The 26478-nt window shown below is 41.0% G+C and overlaps 1 protein-coding gene across 7 annotated transcripts; it reads left to right on the forward strand.

Moving 5' to 3' along the window:
* The first annotated feature begins 453 nt into the window (after positions 1-453).
* map3k20a (mitogen-activated protein kinase kinase kinase 20a) lies at positions 454-25968 on the forward strand. 7 transcript variants are annotated; one of them, XM_080786646.1, is made up of 20 exons: positions 454-571; positions 2727-2919; positions 4224-4311; positions 9112-9213; positions 10320-10385; positions 10572-10600; positions 11191-11328; positions 12453-12539; positions 12620-12694; positions 12816-12922; positions 14711-14846; positions 19834-19878; positions 20280-20310; positions 20416-20555; positions 20700-20762; positions 20847-20936; positions 22730-22846; positions 23599-23673; positions 23904-24054; positions 24994-25967. In XM_080786646.1, the coding sequence occupies exons 2-20, from the start codon at positions 2761-2763 to the stop codon at positions 25734-25736; spliced, it is 2442 nt and encodes an 813-aa protein (XP_080642772.1). In that variant the 5' UTR covers positions 454-571; positions 2727-2760; the 3' UTR covers positions 25737-25967. The 7 variants fall into 7 exon arrangements, 5 of the variants coding, with proteins under 5 accessions (XP_080642772.1, XP_080642774.1, XP_080642775.1 ...); XM_080786647.1 differs by having other exon boundaries at positions 461-571; positions 2730-2919; positions 24994-25968; XR_013965573.1 differs by lacking the exons at positions 23599-23673; positions 23904-24054; positions 24994-25967 and adding an exon at positions 21764-21870.
* Positions 25969-26478: the final 510 nt, after the last annotated feature.

A 26478-nucleotide genomic window follows, 5' to 3' on the forward strand; every position in this document is an offset into this window, starting at 1 on the left:
GAATGCTGTTTGCAGAATTTTTACCCATGTATTGTAAATATTAAAAAATAAATGTTAAATCTATTTGCTCATGCTTACTTTCATTTATTGATTTTGATTATACTAATTTGTTGAAAGAATTTAGTACCATAACCTGTCCGGCTGTCCCTGACTTTATGTAGAAGTATAATAACTAAATAATTTGTAGTTTTGCGTTGTTCATGAATATTCATCAGGAAGCCGTAAATGTGTCTGTCAGATTCGCACAAGTTTGCTGCCTTGCACGAGATTTTAAATTATTTTGCAGATCTAGAAAAACAAGTTCTGATGGCGTGGCCGTTTTTGTCCAGAGAGTGGCGCTATTGTCAACAGAATTGCATTGTAACAGGTCTGTTATGTTACGCTTGGTGGGAAGTAAAGTGGCCCAAGTGAGAACCTGTCCTGGTGGTGGAAGAAGTTGGGCAACTTGAAAAACGAAGTCACAGACGTCACACGCACAGGAATTCCCGGAAAAGAAGAGGGAGTCTTGATTTTCACTTCAGTGTTTTGCCCGTTGTGGACCAACACTGTACTACACGTACGGTACACGCTGGTATGTATGTATGCAATTAAATCTAAAAGCTAGATGTGTAGCCGCCTATGTAGTATGTAGTCTACCATTGGCATGTCAAGTAGGCAGAGGCAGACAGATATGAAGTTGACAGTAAAGTGGCCTTGAAATGCTATGTAGTCTGCTCTGTGCTGTCATTGATCACTGCTCCGTTTGAGGTTCCAAAACTATCGCATGATGTGATTACTGTTAGATTAATAACAGCCATGAATCGATACTAGAGAGTAGAGACGCACCACGTACGGTATTTATCAAATCCTTGCTCTGGTCCATAGCCTACTGCTCTTGCTAAATGCGACGGCATTAGAGCTATGGATCAGAGCTAATGAAATCCTCACCCCACAAATCTTTTCTTGATATGAGGTAAACGAGCAGAATTGTGTAGCCTAATCTAATGCCTGGCCTTCATGTAGCTAATATGTGGTTTGCTTATTTGGAGTCTATTTGTTCAATTTTATGCTGCTATATCACAATTCCACTCTCAAAACATTTAAAATGTGCCATAAGCGTTATAACTTTATAGTAAACTGCTGTAAACTAGCTATTATGCTCCACCCATGATATTAGGTTGCCTATGTTTGTCAACTGTATATTAATACCCCAGAGAATGAATCAGCACCCATTTGTACAGGTCTGCAACAAATGGCCATATAAGTGTCCAGCACTGACATTCACAGTGAGTGTAAATGAGAGTAGCCTAGTGTGAAGTACACTACTCTTATTTAGAGCTGAGTCAGTATAGACAAATATCACTATATTGACCAAAATGCCATGGCCTTATATTGATTTTCTGGAATACGTTAAAATATGTACGCTGAGGGGAAATAGGCATAATATATATATATATATATATATATATATATATATATATCATAGTCCACTCCAGCCATTTTGGTTAGTTTAGTATAGTTTGTGTTATTTTGTTTTAATTAATGTAAGTTACATACTGTTATCTGCAGTACAACATATGGTTATCAGACCATTATTATTTGAATGTCTGCAGCAGTGGTGTTTGCTATAGTCAGTAGTCACTGGAAAGGATGTGTTTGGGAGTGCTACCATATCCCAGTAACGCAGGCGTCTCTTGAGTAGCACAATATATATACGGTATATGCAAGACTATAGCTATAGTGTACTGAGTAGATTGATGTGAAGCTAAGTATAGCATGAATACAAGTAAATTAGCAGAGAGCATTGGCTCCCCTCTGTGACAATGGAGGCATTTCCGGCTGAGATGGATAGCAATCGCGATTAAGGCCCTGGTAACAGCCTTTTAACAGCCATAATTGCTTAGCTGTAAAAGGGGAAACCTATGAACAATAACAGAGCTACAATTTCCTGTAATGGCGGGATTATTTCTTTACAAGATGCATTTATGCTATTATGCACAAGAAAAAGGAAATGCTTTGTGTGGACTGCATTTTTGGAGGCATGGGGTTCCTTGACCCACCTCATATAGATAGATTATAGCCTACTGTACAGTATGTACATTACGCATTTAAAGGAAGGGGACAGACCAGTGTAGATGAATAGGTAGAAATAAGAGCTTTGAGGATTTTTATTTTCGAAATAACCATAGATTCAGAACTATTTTAGGTTCTGTCTGTTCTGTTCCGTTGTTACCAGCTGTTGTTTGTCTCTCCCCATGGCCTTGGATGTACTGAGCACTGCAGCAGAGTGCTAGAATAGTCTGTGTGACTTTGGCTGTGTGTATTTTGTGCAGCGATCACATCACGGGGAGAATGCATGCCGCTCATACCATAGTCCTTATTCAAGCAGACAGTGGATCCCGGGCTGCTCAATGCTTACTGGTACTGGTGAGTTTATGGGCCTGTGGCAGGGAAATGACACATGGAATGTCCTGTAACTCATTGGAGTAACTTAAGACCAGGGATGTCATACCGTCACCACACCGGGCAGACATAACCTCATATCCAGCGGCCTCTCTCTCTGGGTCACTCTCTACAGTCACATTCTCAAACTGTAGTGCACCGCAGAGCTGCAGTGGGATTGGTAGCAACTGGCAAGGACCCCCCCCTCCTCCTAAGATTACACGCAGACTGATCTTAGCTCTGGTCAAAGACAGGTGAAGGCATACTTGATGAATTCTACTGTGGACTGATCTTGTCCTCTTCAGAAGCTGTGCTGTTGGTGCTCAGTGTCATTATGACATGTCGTCTCTCGGCTCTGCCTTCGTGCAAATCAAGTTCGATGACATCCTCTTCTACGAGAACTGTGGCGGTGGCAGCTTTGGCAGTGTGTACCGGGCCAGGTGGATATCTCAAGACAAAGAGGTGGCAGTGAAAAAACTGCTGAAGATTGAAAATGAGGTAGGAGTCATAATTGCTGTGGCTTTTCATATACTTTTTTAATTGTCGGTATAGTAATCATTTTAATTGCTCTCCCATTTAGTGGGTTGTAGTGACTTCTGTACCCATCAGTCACACCGTAAAATCCACAGTGTTCATTTATGCATTAGAGCTCTTGAGAGTGTACAAATGTAACCAAGGGTCCATTTGGATTTCACTGTGCATAGTCATTATACCAAACCCCAACTCTCTGTTCATATGGTATGCTTTAAAAGATCTTTATTGCCAAATGAGAGATTGTATTAGGAGCAATTAAACCATAGATAGTACTTGAACTGACTTTGAAATGATATCCTCATTATCTTCAAAGAACAAATAAAAAAAGAAACATTATAGACATCTTTTTCAGGGAAATTCTATTGCCTTTCTTGGGCTGTGATATCCGCACACAAGTCATAATTTATTTCATTAAAAAAGATCACTGGTATCCTTTCAGTTTCAGTCTAGTGTTGGACAGTGTTCTACATAAGTTACTGCTGAAGTAGTCCTTTCAAATTAAACAAATTGTTCTGTTAATTATAGTGTCTTGTTACAATTTGATGAACATTTTTGTTCGCTTTCTTAGCTTTTCTTCCATTTTATCAACATCTTGGCAGTAGGCTAGTAGTAGTTCAGGTTTTTGGCCTGTACATAAGCATGTATTTTCTTTTTTACGATCATAATAATAACACATTGTATTTGTAATAGGGGTGCACGATTATGAAATTATGACCGATATCCGATCTCCGATTATTTGCAGGGTCATATCTGCCGATACCGATTCTGACCGATTCCGATATTATACAGAGGACCACAATGGAAACAAGCCTATAGGCCCTGTAGGCGGCCCAAAGCCTGTTAAAAAAGTAATCAATCAATAAATAGCATATACTCTTTTCCAAGTGTCTGTTTTCACAACTGAATGTATATTCAAATTAAATGTAGAATTATTTTTCATTTTTATTTATTTTTTGCTGGTGAAAAGCGATTAAATAATCTGTATTTTGAGACCGTTCCGATACCGATATGGCATTTTTATGGCCGATATCGCCTATTCCGATTATGCTACCGATTAATCGTGCACCCCTAATTTGTAATGCTCTTTACATTTTCACAAGTGCTACTGGGTTTAAAAACAATTGCATAAAAAAGGCCCTTGGGTAACACTAAAAAGTAAGTGAAATCAAGACATAGGGGAAAATGAACAATGCCTTGCATGTACTTAATAAGGAATGCATAATTATGTTTTACCGCTAAAGTATGTATTTGTGTGTTTGACTGCATAGGCTGAAATCCTTAGTGTTCTCAGCCATCGGAACATCATTCAGTTCTATGGAGCAACCCTTGAAGCGCCCAACTATGGAATTGTCACGGGTGAGTTCTTACGTATACCCCCTTGTACACATCTGCACTCACTGACAGTTAGATCTGACAATAACCAACAGACGTTAACAGAGCCGATTTCCTTTTTGATTATACCATGACTAAAACCTACGTACCACCATCTGGTCATACCACTTTGTTTATGCACCCACCCATACACACACACACACACACACACACACACACACACACACACACACACACACACACACACACACACAATGCAAGTTCCCTAATCCCACTTGTAAGATTTATTACATTTTTGTTTGTTTAACCCATTCAGATCTGAGAATGATTGTAAAATCGCCTTCTGAATCCTAAAGCCTCATTTATACTTCACTGTGCGACACGTCCTACGCTGAAAAATGTTTTGGTGTGGAACTCCATCATACAGTAACTTGAAGTATAAATGGGTCTTGAGAGTTTCAGAAATGAACAACGTAGACGCGTTCCCAGAAAACATATAGCACTGTTTCTCAACGTTGGGTTCGGAGACCACCAAGAGGTCTAAATGGTACCTTTTAGTGCATGGTCGGTAATAAGAGAATGTACAATAGGTTATTTCTTGGACCACAATCTATGCTGTACAAATGTTAATTGGTTCCATTTGTACACTCTCAGAGTTACAGTCTTGTAAGCGTCCATTTTGACCTCCTGATGGTCCCTGAACCCAACATTGAAAAACAGTGACGTATAGGGGTTCCAGGTCTGAATGGGTTAACACTGAACGGTGAAGAGATCTCTATTGAATCATTGTGAATGTGTGAAGGTTCAGGAAGAACCCACAACACAGTTGTGTATCCTGAATTGAATAAAGCAACCTGCAAAGTTCACACAGTGGCCGTTGGTTATATAGATATGAGGGATGTCAGCCATAGCTTTTGCACACTTTCATAATACAGGATCAGCCAACCAGTATGATATTTCAATAACGTTTTAAATTTAATTTCAAGATCTCTGTTTTGCTGTATCATTGTATGAGGTCAGGTGTAATGCATGTGTTGCTTTTGCGATTGAACACTTAGTTTTTTGGAGTGTATTTGACAACACCTCTTGCAGCTATGTGGTCATTACAACAATATGTTCATAGCCCATTTTTGCTGATAACTTCCCTAGTCATTTATTTCTGGAAATAATAAATGAAAACTACAGCTGCAAGCAGCGATAAGCCCTTTTAGGCTGCTCAACAGTGCCACTTTAGGTCATCCAGCGGTATTGTAGCTGTTCGTACCCCAAACATACGGACAGACAGACAAGGCATGAGTTATGCCTGTTTAAAGTGCCTGTTATCGCTTGCAGCTATATTTTTTCGTACAAATGTTCACGTACAACCTTCTCTTAAACTGGGGTTTCGGATAATGGTCCATAGATTGTGTGTAGAACATTTCACGCAAATTGCTCAAAACTCCCGGCAGAAAATCAGGTTGAAGCATTTTTCAAACTGCTCAAAATGGTGTCAAATCTGGGGGCGGGGCTTACTGTTCATAGTGTTCCCCATGAGTCAAGGCACATGTGGAAACAAGTGCCATGGCTTTTGGCCAAACGAGGCTATATCGCCTAAATCGATCTAAAGGTCAGAGGTCAACGGACCATGTACCACATTTGTTCCTTGTGAGGAGACACATGTGTATTGAAGTTTTATTGCTGGCGATTCATGAGCTATGCCTGTTCAAAGACATTTTCAATTGTTCGCTGTAGCGCCACCCTTTGGCCAATGGTTGTGGGCTTCGTGTCTAAGCAGGGTGACATAGCCCTCTACCATTTCCGCATTTCGTAACGGTTAGGCCTGGAGCGCAGACAGAAGAAATTATTTATAATTCAACATAGTGGGTGATCTAAAGGTCAGAGGTCAAAAGTCAGAACAAAAAAGTAAAAGTTGTTCAGCATGAGGAGACGCATATGTGTATCAAATTCAAAGTTTTATTGCTGACGGTCAAACGGTTCATGAGCTATGCCTGTTCAAAGCTTGCATTTTCAATTGAGTGCTAAGCCAATGGTCGTGGGCTTTACCGTTTGGCATAGGCCCTCTACCATATTGCCAAGTTTAGGAAAAACCGACTGCACGGTTAAGCCAGAACTGCAACAAACAACGGCTGTGAGGTTGTGACACAGAAACATACACGTTATTATAATAATAATAATATGGGGGGGGGATAAAAAAGTCAGGATATAAAATCCCAGTTTATCCTGACTTCACTAACAGTTCACCAATAGTGAGAATAAATCTTTAAGAAAATGAACTGTACAGCTATGGTTCCTCGTCCTTATGACTACTCGTAATAACACACACATAAAAGAGACTGCGCATTACATTTCCTACACACCATACAACATCCTGACACATATATTATTCTTTCATAAATGCAGCTTCTTTCGAGCACCTCTCCCATACTGGAACACTGTTTTGCTTATTATTATTATTATTATTTTTTTACAGCTGTCATTTTAATTTCTTTCTCAAACATGACCTGTACCCCTACCGTGTTATGTAGTTGAAAGAGAGAAGGAGCTGGTTGTCAAGGGGCTGGTGTCTCTATTTATCAAAGCAGAATCTAATTAGCACCAGATAAAGGAAAAATCACACCTGTGTGAAGTGAGGGGCGCTCTTATATCATACACAATTTGCGTCCTCACTTTTCCGTCTTCACGTTTGTCTTCAATGTTTGTGTTTACACAAACCCGGAAAGCTGGTCTAGCGCCCCTCAAAAATGTTTATGGCTGTTCTGACCATGCCATTTCCATCAGCAGTGTTATGAATTTACCCTGTCTGCACATCAGGAGCTACGATTCCATCTCTGTAAAGCCCTCCACACACCGTCTGCAAACGCCGCGCGTCAAAACAGCCGCCTCCGTTATTTTCAATAAATTTTCAATAAAATCAACCTATCCCACACCGGCGACGCGCGTTCACGCCTCGCCTGACGCTCCGATATGCCACTGTTCTATTTTCCAGGCGTTGCCGCGCGGCAATGCCTGTGCCGTGTCGCTGCGCACCCGGTGTGTGTTGGGCTTAGCAAACACTATCTACAAAGACAATCTGTTTGTCTCTGTTGACCTACATGCCATTATGTCTGACCATAATTGCTTTTGCTCGTGACAAATGAATATAATATAGGAAGAGAGTGGTTATGGAGAGAGGTGACTGAACCTTCACATTAAGGCTGGCCTTGTTCTGCACAGGTTGGTGAAATTCTATAGTTGGAGATATCGTACTTTATAATAAAGTTTATTACAGGTCGGTGGTCAAGTAGATCTCTGACGAAAGCACGGACCAGAACATAGTTATACACAAAGATAAGTGGGGACCTTGTGTCACTGACAGGACTAAGCTGTACTCAAAGCAATTATACGCCAGACATGTGCTATGGCTTCTTTATTCTATAATATTCAGATTGGCATCATAAGGCCATGGGTGAACAACATAATGACAAGAGATTCTTACCTAACAGTCAGTGACAGTAAGAGTAGACATTATTACACCACAGTGAACTGCTCTTTCATGGCCTTTGTGTTCATTCTTGGAAAGCTAGTTGAACTATGAGGGAAAGTTTATATTAGAAACATAGGATGTTGCATTATCTATTTCATTTTTATGATCTTGTTCAAAGTACAAAAGCAATGTTATTTTTATGACTGTTTATTTGAACAGTGTACTTTATGTGCCAATAATATCATTATTGGCACATTTTTGTTCGCCATGACTAGATTAGATCCAATCCAATATTACAAGTTTTAGGAAACTTGTATTATAATAAACATCATAGTAAAGCATAGTGCTGTTTGTTGAAACCGGAACCACAATAACAACCAGAGGCTCTTTCTGCGTGTTCTCATTCCTGTGATGACATGATTGGATTGTTGAATGCACAAACTATCCCCATAATAATCTAGAATGGTATCAGATAGAGCCCTTTTGATCTTTTACTTTCACTCTGGTAGGGAAATCATACTTTTTATGGACTTGTGGGAGACCTGTGTTTGTTTTCCCTTGACAGTGAGCTGTGATTTATCTATTAACAGATATTTTCCAAAAGTAAGTGACTCTGTATCTGGAATAGATTATTATTATTTTTGTGTGGCATTTTTATTGCTTTATTGGAAAAGTGTAGAGCGTCAGAAAGCACCGGACAGAGAGAGGGGAGAGCCCGGGAGACAAGCGAGACGCTGGAATAGCATTCTGACAAGGATTTGATTTAAAGAGCTGCAGAAATCTGCGTGAACGTCAAGGTCTGTGCAATGTGGCAAGTCTGCTCTGGCATGTGAAACCACTGAAAACACGCAGAGCGCTTGTAATGGCGTTTGGAACAGAAACAGCGTGGAGTGAAAAAAAACCATTCCGTGTTTTGGAAGCAACAGGATTTGACTGACGTTGATAGTTTTAACAAGCATGTCCTGCCGAGTCCTAGCAGAGGAGGGGGGGTCGGCTCGGGGTGTTAAGCTGTGAGGGCGTTTGCTCAAAGCATTGTGATAAATGAGCTCATCCACTGTGACAGGCCAATGACAGGAGCAATCTGTAAACAAGACTCTGCCAGCTTGCTTCTATGAGCCCTCTGGCAGAAATTCAGTTTTCAGCTGTTTTCACATAATGCTCTCACATGTCATGCTCATATGTATAATGTTGCACTTTCACCAGTGTATTTATGTCATTGGCATGGCATAACATGACATTTTCCCCCTCACCATTTGTCAATCTTACACAGTTTTGTCCTGCTGCTTGTTAGTCTCTTAAGTCGATGTTCATCACCGTGCAAACTCAAGGCATTTGTTTGATGGTATTGCATTTTCTTACAGAGTATGCAAGTGGAGGTTCATTGTATGACTACCTGTCCAGTGATGACAGTGAGGAAATGGACATGGGGCAGATCATGACATGGGCTATGGAGATTGCCAAAGGTAATGTGCAAATGTGTTATATTTCCTAATGATGTGAGCTAATAACAGTTTGTGTTGATCCAATATGACATCGCTCGTTTGTTTCAGCTTATGTTTGTATACTATCGAGCAGTGTTGTTTTCGTCGACTAAAACTACGACTACCTTTTCCCACTGAAATGGAAACTAAATAAAAACTAAGCTACGATGACTAAGACTAAATATATTGACAATTTCGTCAACCAATAAAAACTAGACTAAAATGTTAGGAAGGGACAAGAGTGAGTCAGTTTACACTTTCTTGCAATGCATGCTGAAAATAGCAGCTCTACAAGCTCACAACGCGTCGCAGATCAGCTATTTTCAGCTAGTGTAAAAACAGTAATTACGACGGCCTCAAGGCCCGCCAAAATACATTTTAGTCGACAAAATCAACTGTAGATTTAGTCAACTAAAATCTCATTATATTTAGTCGACTGAAACTAGACTAACACTAAAACATTCCGGGTGACTAAAATGTGACTAAAACTAAATGGAAGCCATTCAAGATTCTATGACTAAAACTAAAATCTAAATTTACTGCCAAAAACAACACTGCTATCGAGCAATGTGTGTATTGTTGTGTATTGTACAGGAGGCTTGGGTTTAAATGGCTATTTGACTAAACTAAAGCAATGACCCATTTTCTGTACCTCATTAGCAACTTCCTGACAGAGGAAGTTCAACTAGTTCAGAGGAAGTTCAATGGGCAAAATAAATCTAAATCTCAAGACGTGCCTGTATTCATATCTGTGCAACTTAGCCTCTATAACATGTGTTATCACTCGTATAACTCTGTCATATCAACACGCACACACAAATGCGCGGGAGCCGGGAGGGTGGAATCAATTGGGATAATGACTAAATTGGGGACAAAAAGGGGTAAAAATCAAACAAAAAGTGGTTAAAATATATATTTCTTTAGGGTACAGAATTAGCCTTTTGGAATGAGAACTGATATACAGTAGAAAATGTAAAAGTAATTCATAGCTATTGAAATTACAAAGTATGGTTGGGAACCACCGGTTTAAATCAGCCTGGTTTAACATTGATATCCTTCAAAGGAAACTTTCTTTATTTCCCCATTAGGAATGCACTATTTACATGCTGAGGCTCCCATAAAGGTGATCCACCGTGACCTGAAGTCCAGGAATGGTAACTGATTTATAAACTGACATTTATCAGCACAATTCCTTTTTCTAACAGTCTGTTTGTCTAAACAGTTGGATTGAAATAAAGAAGACAAAAAAAACATTTTCATGTGACTTTACAAAACAGAACTGAATAGCTATTTTCACTGACATTGGCAACCCTTTTTCTTTTTCACTTTTACCTCTACAGTTGTCGTAACAGCAGATAAAGTCCTCAAGGTATGTTGTACAGTATGTAAATGTTCAGTTTCATGTGATGGATTTGACATCTGAAGAATATCTTGATGTGCAGTATGAAGTCATCGAGTAGCGGTGCATTGTATCATGGCAAGAATATAATAACCAAAGTTCAGAACATCATAGGTAATATGTTCATACAGAGGCTTTGAAATAAAGATACTTTTCTTTTACAACATTATTTATGGGTTTAAGAGACTATGTAGCTCTATGATTATTATCATTTGCAACCAATTTAATTTAAACCTTTTTGGGGCGGGAACCCCTTTTGGTGTTAGCATTATGTTATGCTTTAGCTATTGAAAAATAGCAGATCTTCAAGCTCATAGCAAACTTGTAGTTCTGCTATTTTTGAAAAATCGAAGAACGACTGACATAGAAACATAGCTTTTTCAGAAAACTGTCAGGATGTAGAAGACATTTTTAGAATCTGATCTCAGGTCAGAATGGATTAAGAGACTATGTAGCTCTATGATTATTATCATTTGTAACCAATTTAATTAAAAACAAATGTTTTCATATAAAGATAATATTTAGAAAACACTACAGCACATCTGTCTCTTTCACTTCAGATCTGTGATTTTGGGGCGTCTCGTTTCCTGTGCCACACGACGCGCATGTCCCTCGTGGGTACCTTCCCCTGGATGGCTCCAGAGGTCATCCAGAGCCTGCCCGTGTCCGAGACATGTGACACCTACTCCTACGGTGTGGTGAGTGATATTTCAGTTGACCAAAGTGGAAACCCATTTGCAATATGATTAGATTTTTATTAGAGTGCATTCCATCTCAGACTTAAAAGTCAGCCTGAGCAGGAAAAGGGCCTAGATTGTAGACTAAACCAAACAATCTGTTGGCTACCTCAGGAGAAATGGTGCTATTTTTACTCTTATAAACTGCATGGTGGGGACAATGAACTGTCAATCAGACATTTCAGCTGGCACTTTAAAAAATGACATTTTCATTACTGCATTTCTTCCGGTGCTAAAGTGGACTATAACTGTGTTTCTGACCTTTGTAGAAGTACTACTTCACTGGAAGTTAGTAGCTTTAATTTCTCACTCTTAGGATATTTCTTTTTTATTTCTGTGTATAATTAAGTAGGTAGGTACAGTTTGGAAGGTTTGTGTCAAAATGTAATCCATTGTCGTTGTAGTCCATTATCAAGTAGAACGATCATGTACAACTCCCAGTCATTAACTTGTTTTAATTATTCATTGGGCCTATGAAATCCAGATGTACACTTTAAACACACCATTTCAGTTCATAAACATATTAGAAATGCATAAATGGGCCTATACTATCATATTTAATCCTATCCATGAAGGGGATACAATTTCATATGGCATTTTAAATTACACAAACACATATCTCTAGGAGGTTCTGCTATGCACATGTGAGCTCATACTCTCATTTGTTATTTAGTTAATAAAAACAAAATGACAGCTCTAAATGTAATGTAAATGTAAAAGCATGGTTGTACTGTATACAGTATGTGAGTTTGTGTTAGTCACATTCCTCTGTGGTGACAGTGAAAGTGTGAAATATTGGGTGACAGAGACTAGTGGGCATGGCACTCATCCATTCAAAGACTCCTTTCTGTTGAGTGACAAAAATAGCAAACAGACAAGCCAATGTCTCGGTCAACTCACTACCTTTTATAGTTATTAAACATATAAATCAATTACACCAAACTAGATGCATATGATGAAATGGAGCACGCACACAAATGGAGTGTGTGCGTGCATGCACGCGTGCGCATATATATATATCTTCCCTCTGATCCCGAAACAGAAACATTATTTGATCATTGACTGACCATTGCCTTTTGTGTTAGGTTCTGTGGGAGATGCTCACACGTGAGATTCCATTTAAAGGCCTGGAGGGCTTACAGGTGGCCTGGCTGGTGGTGGAGAAGGTTGAGGTAAGCTTGTTGCATGAAACGTCATTCAGTGAGGAATGATTCCTCAGGATGAGGAGTGACCACAGTTCTCCCTGTTTCAGAGGTTGACCATTCCCAGCAGCTGTCCAGCTAGCTTTGCTGAGCTCATGAGGACGTGCTGGCTCACTGATCCCAAGGTGAAAGATAATCACACTTAAGCCTAAATTTCACCTTGAAACGTGTCACAACGTTTCTGTTGAATATATATTATCATCAATTATCATCTGAATGATTAGGCTGTTTTATGTTTAACTTCAGGAAAGGCCGATGTTCAAGCAAGTCCTCTGCACTTTGGAGGCCATGTCTAGTGACAGTCAACTTCCTGAACAGTGCAACACCTTTTTGCAGAACAAGGCTGAATGGAGGTAAATTTATCCCTTCTTTTACAGGCCCAGTGGATAAATGCCGCCCCCCAACATACTCGTTAATGAATTCATACTGTAACTGTTTGAAAGAAATCTGAAGGCTGCAGAAGTGTAGCTGAGCTGACATGGGCTGTGTGATGCTAATAAAGGTATCGAGAGTGTGCGTATAGATCTTTAATAATTACACTGATAGCTTCATAAAGGTTTACAAGAAGAACAAAAGAACAAAAGAAAAACAACAACAACAACACAATCTTCCATCTGGATATACTTCCTCTCTTTACCCCATAAGGGCTAAAAAATAATCACCATCTTTTTCATGTAGAAGTGTTTAATTGGCCTGTATGAGCAGCTGGAGGTTTGGGGATGTTTAGCACAGCCTGAGTCTCAGCTGTCATCTTGTTCTTTCTCTCTCTCTGCCTCTCTGGGACCTGTGTCTGTGTTTTGAGACTTGTTCCTCTCAGAACTAACCGGTGGCATATTGTCCAGGCAGCCATCTGCATGTGGATATGGATCTGAGATATAGAGAGCTGAGAGGCAGAGCATGTGTTGCACAGGAAGGCAACGTGTGGTGTTGTTGTTGTTGTTGTTGTTGCCCTAGAAGTTTTCTAGGCTGATATTATAGCATTGGTTTGTGAAGAGCAGGCGGAGGAGCTGGAATCCAGGGCAGACATACAGTATTATCGTTGCTGTTGGTCCCAAACCTTGTACTGTATGTTCACAACTGGTTCCAGGAAAGTAATGCTTTTCACTACAATAATTATAAAACCCAGACGCACTTTCACTTTCAAACAGAACAGATGATGTAATTGTGTATACATTGTCAATACATTTAAAACAAATGTCTCATAGAAACATAGATGCGACACATATAATGCAGCTGTCGCATTTATTACAAATGGATGGACATTTAACTCTAAACAATTGTCTTCCTCAGTTAAAATATTGAAACATTTATTTGCTGATGGTCTGTCTATTAAGCAATATTCTTTGGCTGTATTTTTCGGTTTGCATGAAAGGAGATGTATTATGGAGGCAGAATGTGCAGATGTGAGGAAATGCTGTAAATGTAAAACTAATAGTGTATATAAAAGTAGTGTAGGGGAGATGAGAAATACCAAGAGGGTCCGTCAGAAACATGAAGAGCAAGCGAATCAATTATAAGGGAAGTGGAGTACTAGTGGAAATTCTTTTAGACAGTGTGGGGAGGAGTGGAGTAACCACAGGATCAGGAGGAGTATGGGTGGGTCTTCCTGCTTGGGTCCCACTGGGTGTTTATAAATTGTGGTGGAAATACTTTTCTTTTAACTTAAAAATATGCACAGTATAACTAAAGTTTTCAAATGTAGTAGTGTAGTAAAGTAAATGTAGTGGATGGAGTAAAATTGCCTCTGAGATATAGTGGAGTGGAAGTATAATGTACTGAAAAATGGACATACTTACATACGTTTGTTTTTTACTCAAGTACAGTACAATACTGTTTATAAATAGTGCATGAGGTATGAAAGTTGTGTAACTCAGGGTGGGTTACAGTGGTACCATCATTGCATAGAGTGGTACACTACAGCCCCACCTGCTGGGCAATTCAAATATCCAAATATGGCACCCCAAACAAACCAAAATTCCTATACTACTGCCCATTGTATGGAAACTGTCCATCACAAGCATAGCATACATCTCCAGTCGCCTTCAATCTTCTTATAACACATGAAATTGTGTTGGGCAGATATTTAGTGGAACATTCATTGCTCGTTTGCTAGAAGCTTTGTGCATGCTTGTGTGTTTCAGGTGTGAGATTGAAGCTACGCTGGAGAGGCTGAAGAAGCTGGAGAGAGACCTGAGCACCAAAGAGGAGGAACTGAAGCAGAGAGAGCGACGTCTGAAGATGTGGGAGCGCAAGCTCATTGAACAGTCCAATACACCGGTGAGTCCCTCATAGAACAGTCCAATACCATGGTCAGTCCCTCATAGAACAGTCCAATACCACGGTCAGTCCCTCATAGAACAGTCCAATACCACGGTCAGTCCCTCATAGAACAGTCCAATACCACGGTCAGTCCCTCATAGAACAGTCCAATACCACGGTCAGTCCCTCATAGAACAGTCCCAATACCACGGTCAGTCCCTCATAGAACAGTCCCAATACCACGGTCAGTCCCTCATAGAACAGTCCCAATACCACGGTCAGTCCCTCATAGAACAGTCCCAATACACCGGTCAGTCCCTCATAGAACAGTCCAATACACCGGTGAGTCCCTCATAGAACAGTCCAATACACCGGTGAGTCCCTCATAGAACAGTCCAATAAACCGGTGAGTCCCTCATAGAACAGTCCCAATACCACGGTCAGTCCCTCATAGAACAGTCCCAAATTCCCAATACACCGGTCAGTCCCTCATAGAACAGTCCAATACACCGGTCAGTCCCTCATAGAACAGTCCAATCCCCCAGTGGTTGGTGAGTCCCTCATTGAAGGACTCGCAGAGTCCCTCGTCATGCTCTCTGAACCTTGGTCGTCCCGTACCCACATTGTAAGTCACTGTCCCTCACCTCAGTCGAACACCATTATTCGTTGTCGCATGTCACCGCTTCACGTGTTTTTTTCCTCACTGTCAGATCAGGAAGTGTCAAATTCAATCGCTTTCAGATTGGCCTCCTTTTGGAATAAGAGTGGTAAAAAGAGTGCAATGGGAAAGGATGGGAAAGAAATGAGATGTTCAGTCAAGGCTTTTGGGCTGAGTAGATATTGTTGGTAATGGTGTGTCGATTCGCTTGTGGAGTGCATGATTGTATAGCAAGTAAGCTTGCAGCACAGCACATAGTCATCATCTGTCAGAATGCATAGAGTGAATGCAGCAGTTTCCTGTATTGCTATTATCTTTGTTTCTCCACACATACTTCAGTGCCCTGCAATACTGTAGATTTTACTGGCAACATTTATTACATGATTATTTTGTTAATGCCACTTGCGACACTATATCTGCTGCAGTGTTCGCATGCATTCAGTTACCTTGAAGCCTTGTGTGTCTGCATGTCAGGTCACTCAACACACAGCATGTCAATTTGAGTGTTTGTTTTGCGAAGGTCTGCAACAGTGCAACTTTAAAAGATGGATGGGCATATTAGACATTTTCACTGCTCCTTTTTTCACCCCTGTCATTTTACTTCTCTGACTTCAATATCAAATCTGATTCATGTTCTTGTCTACTGTATGAAATTCACATCTGGTGGTGGGAGAAAACTGGGGAGTCTGTCCTTCATTTTCACGTGGTTTGTGTGGCTTAAAACTAATTTCCGTGCTCCCTTTCCCTCTCTTCTCTGCCCCTCTTGTATCATCCCTGTGTCCTCTCTCTGTCTCCCTGTCTGTATGTCTCTCAGCTGTTCTTACCTGTGGCAACAAAGATAAGTTCAGAGTCGTTCTATCAGTCTAAGACGGAGGAGTCAAACAGGTCGGAGATGTCGTGTCAAATCACAACCTCTAGTAATGGGGAGGCGGACAGGACGAGTCTGCAGGCCATGATGAAGGGTTTTGGAGACATGTTTTCCTTGGACACTGGGGGACCTGTCCTGCACTCTGGCATGCAGGTCAACATGCAGGCAAAGCAGAACTCGTCCAAGTCTAGATGTGTCAGAGAAGGACACAAAATCAACATGGCCTTGGGGATGGGACACTTCAGCTGGTCTGAGGACAGTGATTAAACCTCTGCGGGGGTTCATCTCGGCACAGCCGGTTCTGTTGCGGCTGTCCTTCACTGTGGTCTTCTTGTAGCAAACCCTCCCAATAATGCACACAATTGTGTGCATTATTGGTGTTATCAGTGTTAATTGCGAACACAGTGAGCACTTACTATGAGACCTAGCAGATCATGTCTGTCTGTGTGTGTGTGTGTGTGTGTGTCTGTCTGTCTGTCTGTCTGTCTGTCTGTCTGTCTGTCTGTGTGTCTGTCCCGCTATCCAAATATGGAGTGTGTTGCATCAGCAATCACTCAGCTCCATATATGGGCACAAAAGGGGCCAGGTCCACTCAGCTCCATATATGGGCAAAAAAGGGGACAGGTCCACATATACAGTAACAGCGGGACAGACACACAGACAGACAGACATGATCTGCAGGGTCTCAGCTGCGTTCGCTTCCCGCGTTTGCGCGTCTTACTGGTATACAGTAGGATCCACACTAGTCACTGAGTGCCTTTGAGGTAATTTTGTCACTTAGGTGTTAATAAGCACCATTTCCCCTTTGAACGTTTTATAATAAAACACTAAATATTCCTTTTCTTATATTCATTTTATTTTATTTTAGTTCACAATATATATATATTCATACTAAATGCTCAGTGTCGCACCGAAATGTAGTCTCCGTTAGTGTAGGCTCACACCTACATGGATGTCATTTATGCATAATGTACTGATGTATAGTGCCATGCTGTGAAGAAATAGCCATGTGAGGCCACCGCATAGAGGAGGCGAGGCTTTTACGATGAAGTGACATTTTGCTGACATTAAGATTGGCCAATTTGTTCTGGATGTGGTAGAGCGCAGTTGTTGAGATGGAGTCTCTGACCATGATGAAAAAGAACACGGTGCACCCAGGCTCATATTAGCAGAAGTGAGAGAAACTTTCCTGATGCCAACTTTAGATTCCTTTGACAAGTCTTTGTTGTCAGTGAGTGCAAAGATTAACATTGACTTGATTGAACCAATGGCTTTAGCTACTGTATGAGTTAGTTGTTTGACCTCATACTTTTATATGTGCTTGAGGTTGTTAAACTTTCACCGCATAAAGATTCATAATACAGCAGTATGTTAACTTCCTACACAGGCACACATGACAGGCACATTTATACTATTGTCTATCCATACTAAATAACAAATGCCATAGTGTACTTTCTGTATAAGATACCTGTATAGTGTTAAGATCAATGTTTCGCTTAAGTTTAAATTATTATCTAAACGATACAATTCTTTGTTGTGTCATTAATATAGACATAAAACAGCTTTGAGATCTTTGGACCAAGTAGTTGTGTACATAATTGTGCTACGCATGAGGGATTATCTTCTCTGAATATAGCCAGATATATACTGGCATATCAGATTGTATGCCAGTTTTTCAATCAGTGTCACCAGCATACAATACTCCTGATGTTGCTTGTTAGCCTCCTGCCGGGAGCTAATATTCCTGTATTGTCAACACTAGCTAGATTGTACAAATTAACACAGACGTTCTTTCTTTTTTTTAAAGATATGTTTTGGGTCTTTTTCTGCCTTTATTTGATAGTGTACACTGTACAGTAAGCTGACAGGAAAATGGGGAGAGAAAGATGGGGAGTGACATGCAGCACAGGCCATCTGGATTGGGATTCGAACCTGTGACACGCTATCAGGCTGGATTAGCAGCCTAGGTGCCCGGACGTCTGCACCAGCCGTCCAGGCCAAACACAGACTTTCAATAATATTTACATCACCTTGTGTGAACTATAACCACTTGAAATGAAACATCACATTCACGTTCAACACATCTCCTCAAGCCTCCTCACTTTCCTCACTCAGACTGACAGATGCTTGATCTGACTTGTACTGCTGCATCACTCTTCCCATTTGTTTTGTTTTCCAATAAACCATTTTAAATTCAATGCCCTCCTTTCTTAGCAATCTTTCTTTGTTTTTTGTAATATCCACAAGAAGTGAATGTTAGGATTTCTTGATTATCTACTCAGTCCACTTGGGGGCAGGATTGTGTGAACCAAACTGAACCCAGTCTAAGAATTGCAATTGCTTTGCAATTGGTACAGATTTCCATCCCATCCAGTCTTCTGTCTGTATTCAAATATTTCTCTCTTTGTCAACAGTGTTCTTTGGACTTCAATAAAAAGAGGAAGGCAACTCATTTGTGAAATACAATCTGGCTGTTCAAAATGTGATGTTATGTAACTCCAATTAGGCAACATCTGTAATAGAACTCTGGCAGAGGGGGAGTGCTTTTTCAATCTGTTTACTTCCGAACCACAGCACTGGAGTAGGCGTAAAATACAGCCCGGGATTGAGGGACTTTAGAAGATGGGTGGCTGCACAGAAGTGTATGGCAGTGACTCTGAAATCCTATCTGTGGAGACTGGCATTCAGTTCACAATCAGAGCCGTTATCTGATGCCGTGGGAAGCAGATAGTGAATGCTGGAGATTAGTCATTCATTTAGTCATCTTTCTTCCAAATTCTGTCATTATACGCCAGATTCATGGAAACTTTATGCCTGATTACATTTAAGTAGCGATAAATTATTTATCGTTAAAAAACAATATGTCCCTGGATCAGTCACATGGACATTAGACATATGATTGGAGACCATTAAAAGCCAGTCATGTTAATCGAAAAACAAAATAATTGGGAAGTGCAATTGCTTCAAAATCAGGGAAAAGATTGCAATTTTACATATATCTATAAATGCACCATGTCTCTGTACGTCTGTACACGTCTGTAAATGGCTGTAATGCACGTAACTCCACAGGGAGTGCAGTGCCCGGTGTCAAGTCGGTCTGACCCAAGGTTGTCCAGAACCGGCCACAAAAGGCCTCTGGACAGGGCCCCTGCCCAGTGTCCATATATGGAGCTGGCCTGTTCCGACATCACAACACTCCATATTTGGGCCTAAAATAGAACTCCATAATTATGGGAATAAAGGGACACAGACAGATGGGTGGAACGGGTACTCTGACATGGGTACAACGGGTATTGCATAGCCGGGTGGGGCATGGATCTCCAACATCCATTGTTACTGACTTGGTGCTCTACAGCCGGGCACCGGAATAGTTATAACAAAGTGTAATTATTATTTTTTGTTTTAAGAATGTCAGGCCGAAGTGCATTCCCACCATTTTCCTCCTGGTACTACTTCTGTTTATCTCATTTCTTATTTAGCTGCTGCCCAACCTTGACATCTATGCCTGGACTGAGGAACATGTGGTGAGTGTTGATCTATTTTCTTTTGTATTGGGCATTATTGCGAACGCAGTGATTGCGAATACAGTAAGCACTTACTATGAGACCTAGCAGATCATGTCTGTCTGTCTGTGTGTCTGTGTGTCTGTCTGTCCCGCTTTTGTGCCCATATATGGAGCTGAGTGATTACGTCACCATGACTCAGCCATAACCAGCAGATCATGTCTGTGTGTGTGTCTGTCTGTGTGTCTGTCTGTCCCGCTTTTGTGCCCATATATGGAGCTGAGTGATTACGTTAGTAATTACAATTACTCTTACTGTAAGTCACTCTGTATTAAGAGCGTCTGCTAAATGCCTAAATTGTACATTGTAATTTACCATCCCTAATGAAAAAGAATAATATGTTCCTATCTTTATGCCTGCAGCATTTCTGGATGCAGCAGATATTTGGAGGAGGTTTGTTTTTCTCTTGCTCTGTGTCTTCAGATCATGTGAGATATAACTCTTAAGGCTGTCACCTATACATGACGTGCTACTGTTTGGTTTCCTCATACTTCTCAGGGGAGAGTGCATGTGGCATGCAGCTGTATGCAGACCTGTTTATGGAAAACCACATAACAGGCAAGAGGCTGCTGTTGCTTACGGAAACAGACATGCGGGACATAGGTGTCAGGTCCAAAGGTCACATCATGCACCTTAAGGTAGAGCATATAGTTGAACCCCAACCACAGTTATGCACAAACATAATAGTCTACAAAAGCCGAGAAAGTTTTAAACTCTTATCATTCCAAATTTTGGATATGTGCAAATTCACAGAAATCTGATTTCCATGTCCTGTTTGTTAGGGTGAAATCGAGAAGCTAACATATGACTACCTGGGGCTCTACCACTTTCCACCATTGTTGAAGGTACAGTACAGTTCTTATGTCTTATGCTCTGTTAAATGTCTGGTATGACGTTCAGTGCTCAGCCTTGACACACTTTCTACCCAGGATGAGGAGGTAGAGGAGGAAGAGGAGAGAAAGACTGTCAATCTGGAGCTGGTGTTTGGGTACCACTGGAAGGCAGGAAAAGGAAACGCTGTGAGTTTGTAACGGCACATACATTCATTCTGCCAAATCTGCATTGTGGACGTTATTTGGGGATATTTATTAATTGTCAAGGGAATACAAAAATAATATTCCCTAGCGTTGTTTTGTTATTTGTTGTTGTTTAATCAGCTCGTTTGAACGTTCACATTCATTAGTCATTTATTTCAAATGGACATCCAGAATGATGTGAGAAATGCCTGTCACAAGATGTGTGGTTTACCCATTATCATCGTCACCATCACCATCATCATCATCATCATACTGTTGACTGCTCTTCTACTGAGCCTTTTTTCCCATCTCAACTAGACATGTACGTACAAAATAACGAATAATGAATACATATTTCATCTTCAACAGTGCACCACATCCACATCGCCCTGCTCACAGCCCCTTTGTTAGGGGTTCAAACTGTGGAGAAAGGCTGGCCCTCCACTTGCTGTTTGAATTTAATCAAAAATAGCCCATTTAGCCAGAAGTAATTTCTTTTTAAAAGGCAAATGTTATTTAATCTTTCAGCTGTTCATTGTCCCATCATAAATAGTCCTCTTTCAATGTGTTCGGCAGGGCTGAAACGAGCCTGCTAATTGCCTCCCATTTCTTCTGACATGTGGTGGTTTAGTGGGTAGAAAACACAGCAGGGAGAAGGAAACAGGAGGCTGAGAAAATGAGAGCTAATTATTTTCCCCTGCCTGGTGTCAGGTTTCGTGTCAGCCTTGTTTTTACAAACTGGAAGGTTTTTTTGCACTAAATAAAACAAACCCGCACTGCATTTTCTTCCCCTTCTTCGCCCCTCTTTGCTGGCGATGTCATGCAAGCAGCTGCACTTCTCAAAGACAAAATAAGGGCCTGCGATTGTGCGGCCACCATCTGACAGCCACTGAGGGTCCCCTACTAATGAGGATATCACCGCGCAGCCAAGTGAAAGGTGCTGCATTATGTATGAGTTGTCATTAGACGCACTCGGGGGCCCTGGGCATCATTACCCGACATTGTTTCTGCTGGAGTGATTAGACGAGCGTGGACCCGGGAGCCCCGGTGCGGCCGGCCAGGACCGACACTAGGCCAACAACGCAGGGCTGGGCTACTGTGTTAGTGTGTTCCTAAGCCAAGGTCTTGTTGACGCTCCCGCCCTTTGAGCCATTTCCAGCCCCTGGGGGGACGGCGCAGGAGAGGGCCGGGACTCCTCCAACGAGTGTGTTAGAGACACTCCTCTGATGTCTTCCTCTGTGATCCCGAGACAATAGATTGGCCCCACACAGTGAACCCTGTGTGGTTAAGCTGTGACCTGTGGCTTTCCTGGCTGGGCTTTTGGGGATTGTCAAAATCATTACTGCTTCGTCAGCATGCATATATATATATATATATATATACAGTATATATATATATACACGAAGTGTGCCTCCTACTAGTGAGGATTTTATATGTCACATGCGGAGAAACTGATGGAAATATGCAATTTGTTTATTGTGGGGCTAAAAAAATATTTAGCATTGTGACATTATGTGTAAATATTATATTTGGGTTATTTCAGCAATACATTTCACATTTATGACTACATTGTACTATAACCTTTATAAAAATTGTTGATAATATTTAATTTACACCTGATGTTGCTGATAATTTGCCATTACCAACAAACAACCTCTAGGTTGTGCTGTTGGTTTAGGTACAAGTTCTTTGCAAAGAATAGTGATATTATAAAAATGTAATAATAAAGTTATTAGAGGCTGGAGCTTACTGTACCAGAAGACCTACAATTTTTCACCATTACCTTTCTTTTGAAGGACTGCAAATGGAAATTATACATGGAACTTGATGGAGATGAAGTTGCTGTGACCTACATCAAAGACGTCACATTTAATGCCAACCGGCAGGATGTGGATAATCAGAGGATGACTAAGGTGCAATCCTGAACAAGATGAATGGCATCGTAGCATTATATCGTCGATTTCGGGCAGAAACCTTGTATGTCCAAAACCATTCAGGAAATGGGGAAAAAATGGCGGATGTTCAATCAGTTGTTAATGTCCATGAAACTTTTTCATCTCAAGGATCCCCAAATTAATATTTGGCCGTGGACCCCAATTGAACATATTTTGTGCCAGGGACCCAACCATGACTTTCCAAAAATGTCAAGATGTTTTGTGAAAATGTTGTGAAAATGAAAACTGATTTTGATGCTATATTAATACATTTAGCTGGGGATCCCCTGGAACCCCCTCAAGGACCCCTAGGGCTCCCCGGAGACCACTTTAAAAAACACTGTTCAAATGGATACAATGTAGTTATTCAGTCCTGAGCTATAACAATCAACTGACATTTGATTGACTTAACCACTTTAAAAAATCTTTCAAATATAATGAAAATAGCTGATCTACAAACTCACTGCGTGCTGCATTGAAACATGCTGCAAGCTTTTAGGCTATTGGCCATTTTCACAAATTTTGTGCAGCAATCTTGTACGACGAAGTATGCTATAAATTATATGGACATGGTTTCTGCACGACAATGACTTTGTCCCTCATTCTACAGAATGGTGATTGACACATTTCAATCCAAAACTTCTCAACATAATATTGCTGGTGAATACATTTTTATCAAAAGCATTGATATGTGTGAGGTCAAATTTTTAACCAGTGCTATTGCATTTCAGCCACCATTTGTGATGGACAAATGGGTTGTTGGAATACAGAACAACCAGAATGTGGACTGCGTTGTCAATTATGAGGTTAGTAACTACAATGAATACAGGATGAGATCTAAAGACAAGTCACTTCTACAGAGGCTTTAGCCATTCTGATAACGTGGATTCACTTATGCTTTCACTATGGGGATGAGCCGTCAGATAATCCATGCTACCTTCAAACTAAACGTTGTAACATAAATAATACGTCTGATGCAAAACTTACAAAAATACAGCAAGGAAACGTCTGTTTTCTCTTTGGTATGATCCCACAGAATGATGTACGGTCACCTAGGTCTACCAGACACAGCCATATGTTGAAATGGAGTCCTACGGGAGGACAAGATACAATCAAGACGGTGGAGCTGCTTATAGGACCAGCACAGGTCAACATTGAGAGGAACCCCAGGAGCAGGTCAAACTCTGGTAATTCAACCCATAACTGCCTTTTTGTCAGTACCTTGTGGGTGATACATTTACCTTGTGTCGCCTTGTATATTCCGAGGCTTTACCAACTAAATTGTGCTTTGATCCGCTTGTGGGAAATGTTTCCATTGTATTGAACACATCTTAACTACAGTGGGCACTGGGCAGCCACAAAGCATTGTCAGGTGACTAATTCCAAGCTCTGAGGCCAGTGCCTCGATCAAAGGTTCTGGCAGGATTATGTCATAATCATCATGCATGTATTTTGCCCTGAGGAAAACCAGATGTGTCTGGTAGACACTGTTTAATGCTGCGTCCCTATTTTTGTCAAAATTTGAAATGAAATGAGCTTACGGTGAAGTGGTTTATGTTTTAGCACTTCGATTCAATCAATCAATTCAAAGGCTTTACATAAAAGGCATAAAAGGGCATTTAAAAGCATAATAGAACAAATAAAAGCATAGACATAAAAAAATAAACAGGTGTAAGATATATATATATATATAGTATATATGACAGGAAAGAGGGAGAGAGAGATGGGGAGAGACATGCAGCAAAGGTCGTCATGAACGGGACTCGAACACGTGACGCACTGTCAGGCCAGAGCCCACTAGGCCAGTGGGCGCCCGATTTATTTTTATTTTTAAGAAAAAAAGAAAAGGCACAATAAGTTATAACAAATATTGTCATGTTGTTTGTTGTTTTTTTCTCTCATCCTTTTTCCAGTCCCTGGAAGTAGGCCTATATCTTACTTGATGGCAAATGGCAAGCTTGAGTTTCCATTATGATAATAATTAAAGGTCTTAATTCTCTCTAGAAATTCATGGTATTCGGAGAGAGAGAGAGAAAAAGGGAACATATCTAAAAATCAAAGATGTATTAGATAAATATGTATCAAGCAATCATGAAATAGTTGAACACAATGTGTGCTGTTTTCAGACATAGACCCCAGGTGGATGTACAATGTCAGGCTGAAGCAGCTGATGAACCAGCGACCTCGGAGGCCTCCAGCCGCCTCCTGCTGCTCAGATGCTCGCACTCTGCCTCAGTTTGTGTCTGCATATGGAGACCAGGCGTCCTCCTATGCCGCGGTCGTGCGACGCTCTCCCAGCCGCAGCTCCAACACTCACTGGTCTGACTCGCGTATGAGTTCCACGCCTACCGGCAGCCTCACAGCCAAGCTCTCCACTCTCCACCTGGGCTCCAAAGGGAGCAGCCCCTCCAGCACCACCTCCGAGAGTGCCTCCGAGAGAGAGAGGGGACGCCCGCTCAGCGCTGGGGCGGTGCATGACTACCGCAGAAACGACTACCGGTACTTTGGCAACACGTTCAGTGTGAGAGGAGGGGAAGGCAGCAGACAAGCGAGCTCCCAAAACAGAAATAGCTTCACCCTGTGCTCCCAAAACAGAAATAACTTCACCCAGAATAAAAACAGCAGAACCTCACAGCAGTCAGGGAGGCCAAGGTCCAGTAGTTACAGTGTCACATCACATAACCTCCAGCCAAGGGTGATACCAGGCATATTGTCTGTGGCAGAAAACCCTGACACAGAAAGGCAGGATGCCAAAGTCAATGATGGGGGGTGGATCAAAGTGGAGCGACAGAAGAGATCACCACACCAAGACAATAAACAAGTTAGAGGTCGATGGAGAAGAGGTGGGCGCGGTGGTGGTCGAAGCTAATATGGGCTACATTTGTGTGTTTTATATGCTGATGATCATGCATGCAGGCAGGTTTATATGAGTTTTTGCCCAGAGACAATAGGAGTGCTTTGAGATTTACACAATTATGAATTATGTTTACTGATTAATTTTATGGGGGAAATTATCATTTTCTTCTTGTTGGCGAATGTGTGGAGTATTTGTATATTCCAATGGCTGTGATACAGGTTATTGTTTATTGCACACAAATAGAAAATGTTTATATTTGAAAAAGTGAAAGATTTGTCAATTTTGTTCAATGTTTTCTGTTAACAGTATGCTAAAGTACCTTTTTCCTATATAATAGTTATGGTAGCCTACGCCTAGTAGTCTTTATACTTGTATTGTCTCATTCTCAGTCTACTGTCTATTCTACACCATTGACTGAGAAAGCCAGGAATGCCAGAGAATTTACCCGCGCAGTAACGTCACTATAGGCTTTCCCCGCGCTGTATGTAAATTACCAAGTAAAAATAGTCGCGCCACGGCAAAGGGCCTGAACGGTACTGCGATTTATATTCAGTGGATACTTACGATTCGTTAGTTTAATAAACTTTAGTTGAATAACAGCTAATTCCGTACGAAGTGTTAAGCACAGTTTTACATTGTGATTTTTTTAGTCAGTCAATGTTCGTGGAACATTTATCTTTAGTCCACCTCCCGAAAACAAAATCTACACAGCTTCCAGGACAACATCGTGGCGCGGGAAATGAAAATCTTTCTC

This window comes from Protomyctophum bolini (assembly GCF_963924005.1).
Source record: "Protomyctophum bolini genome assembly, chromosome: 16".
In the NCBI taxonomy this organism is placed as follows: Eukaryota; Metazoa; Chordata; class Actinopteri; order Myctophiformes; family Myctophidae; genus Protomyctophum; species Protomyctophum bolini.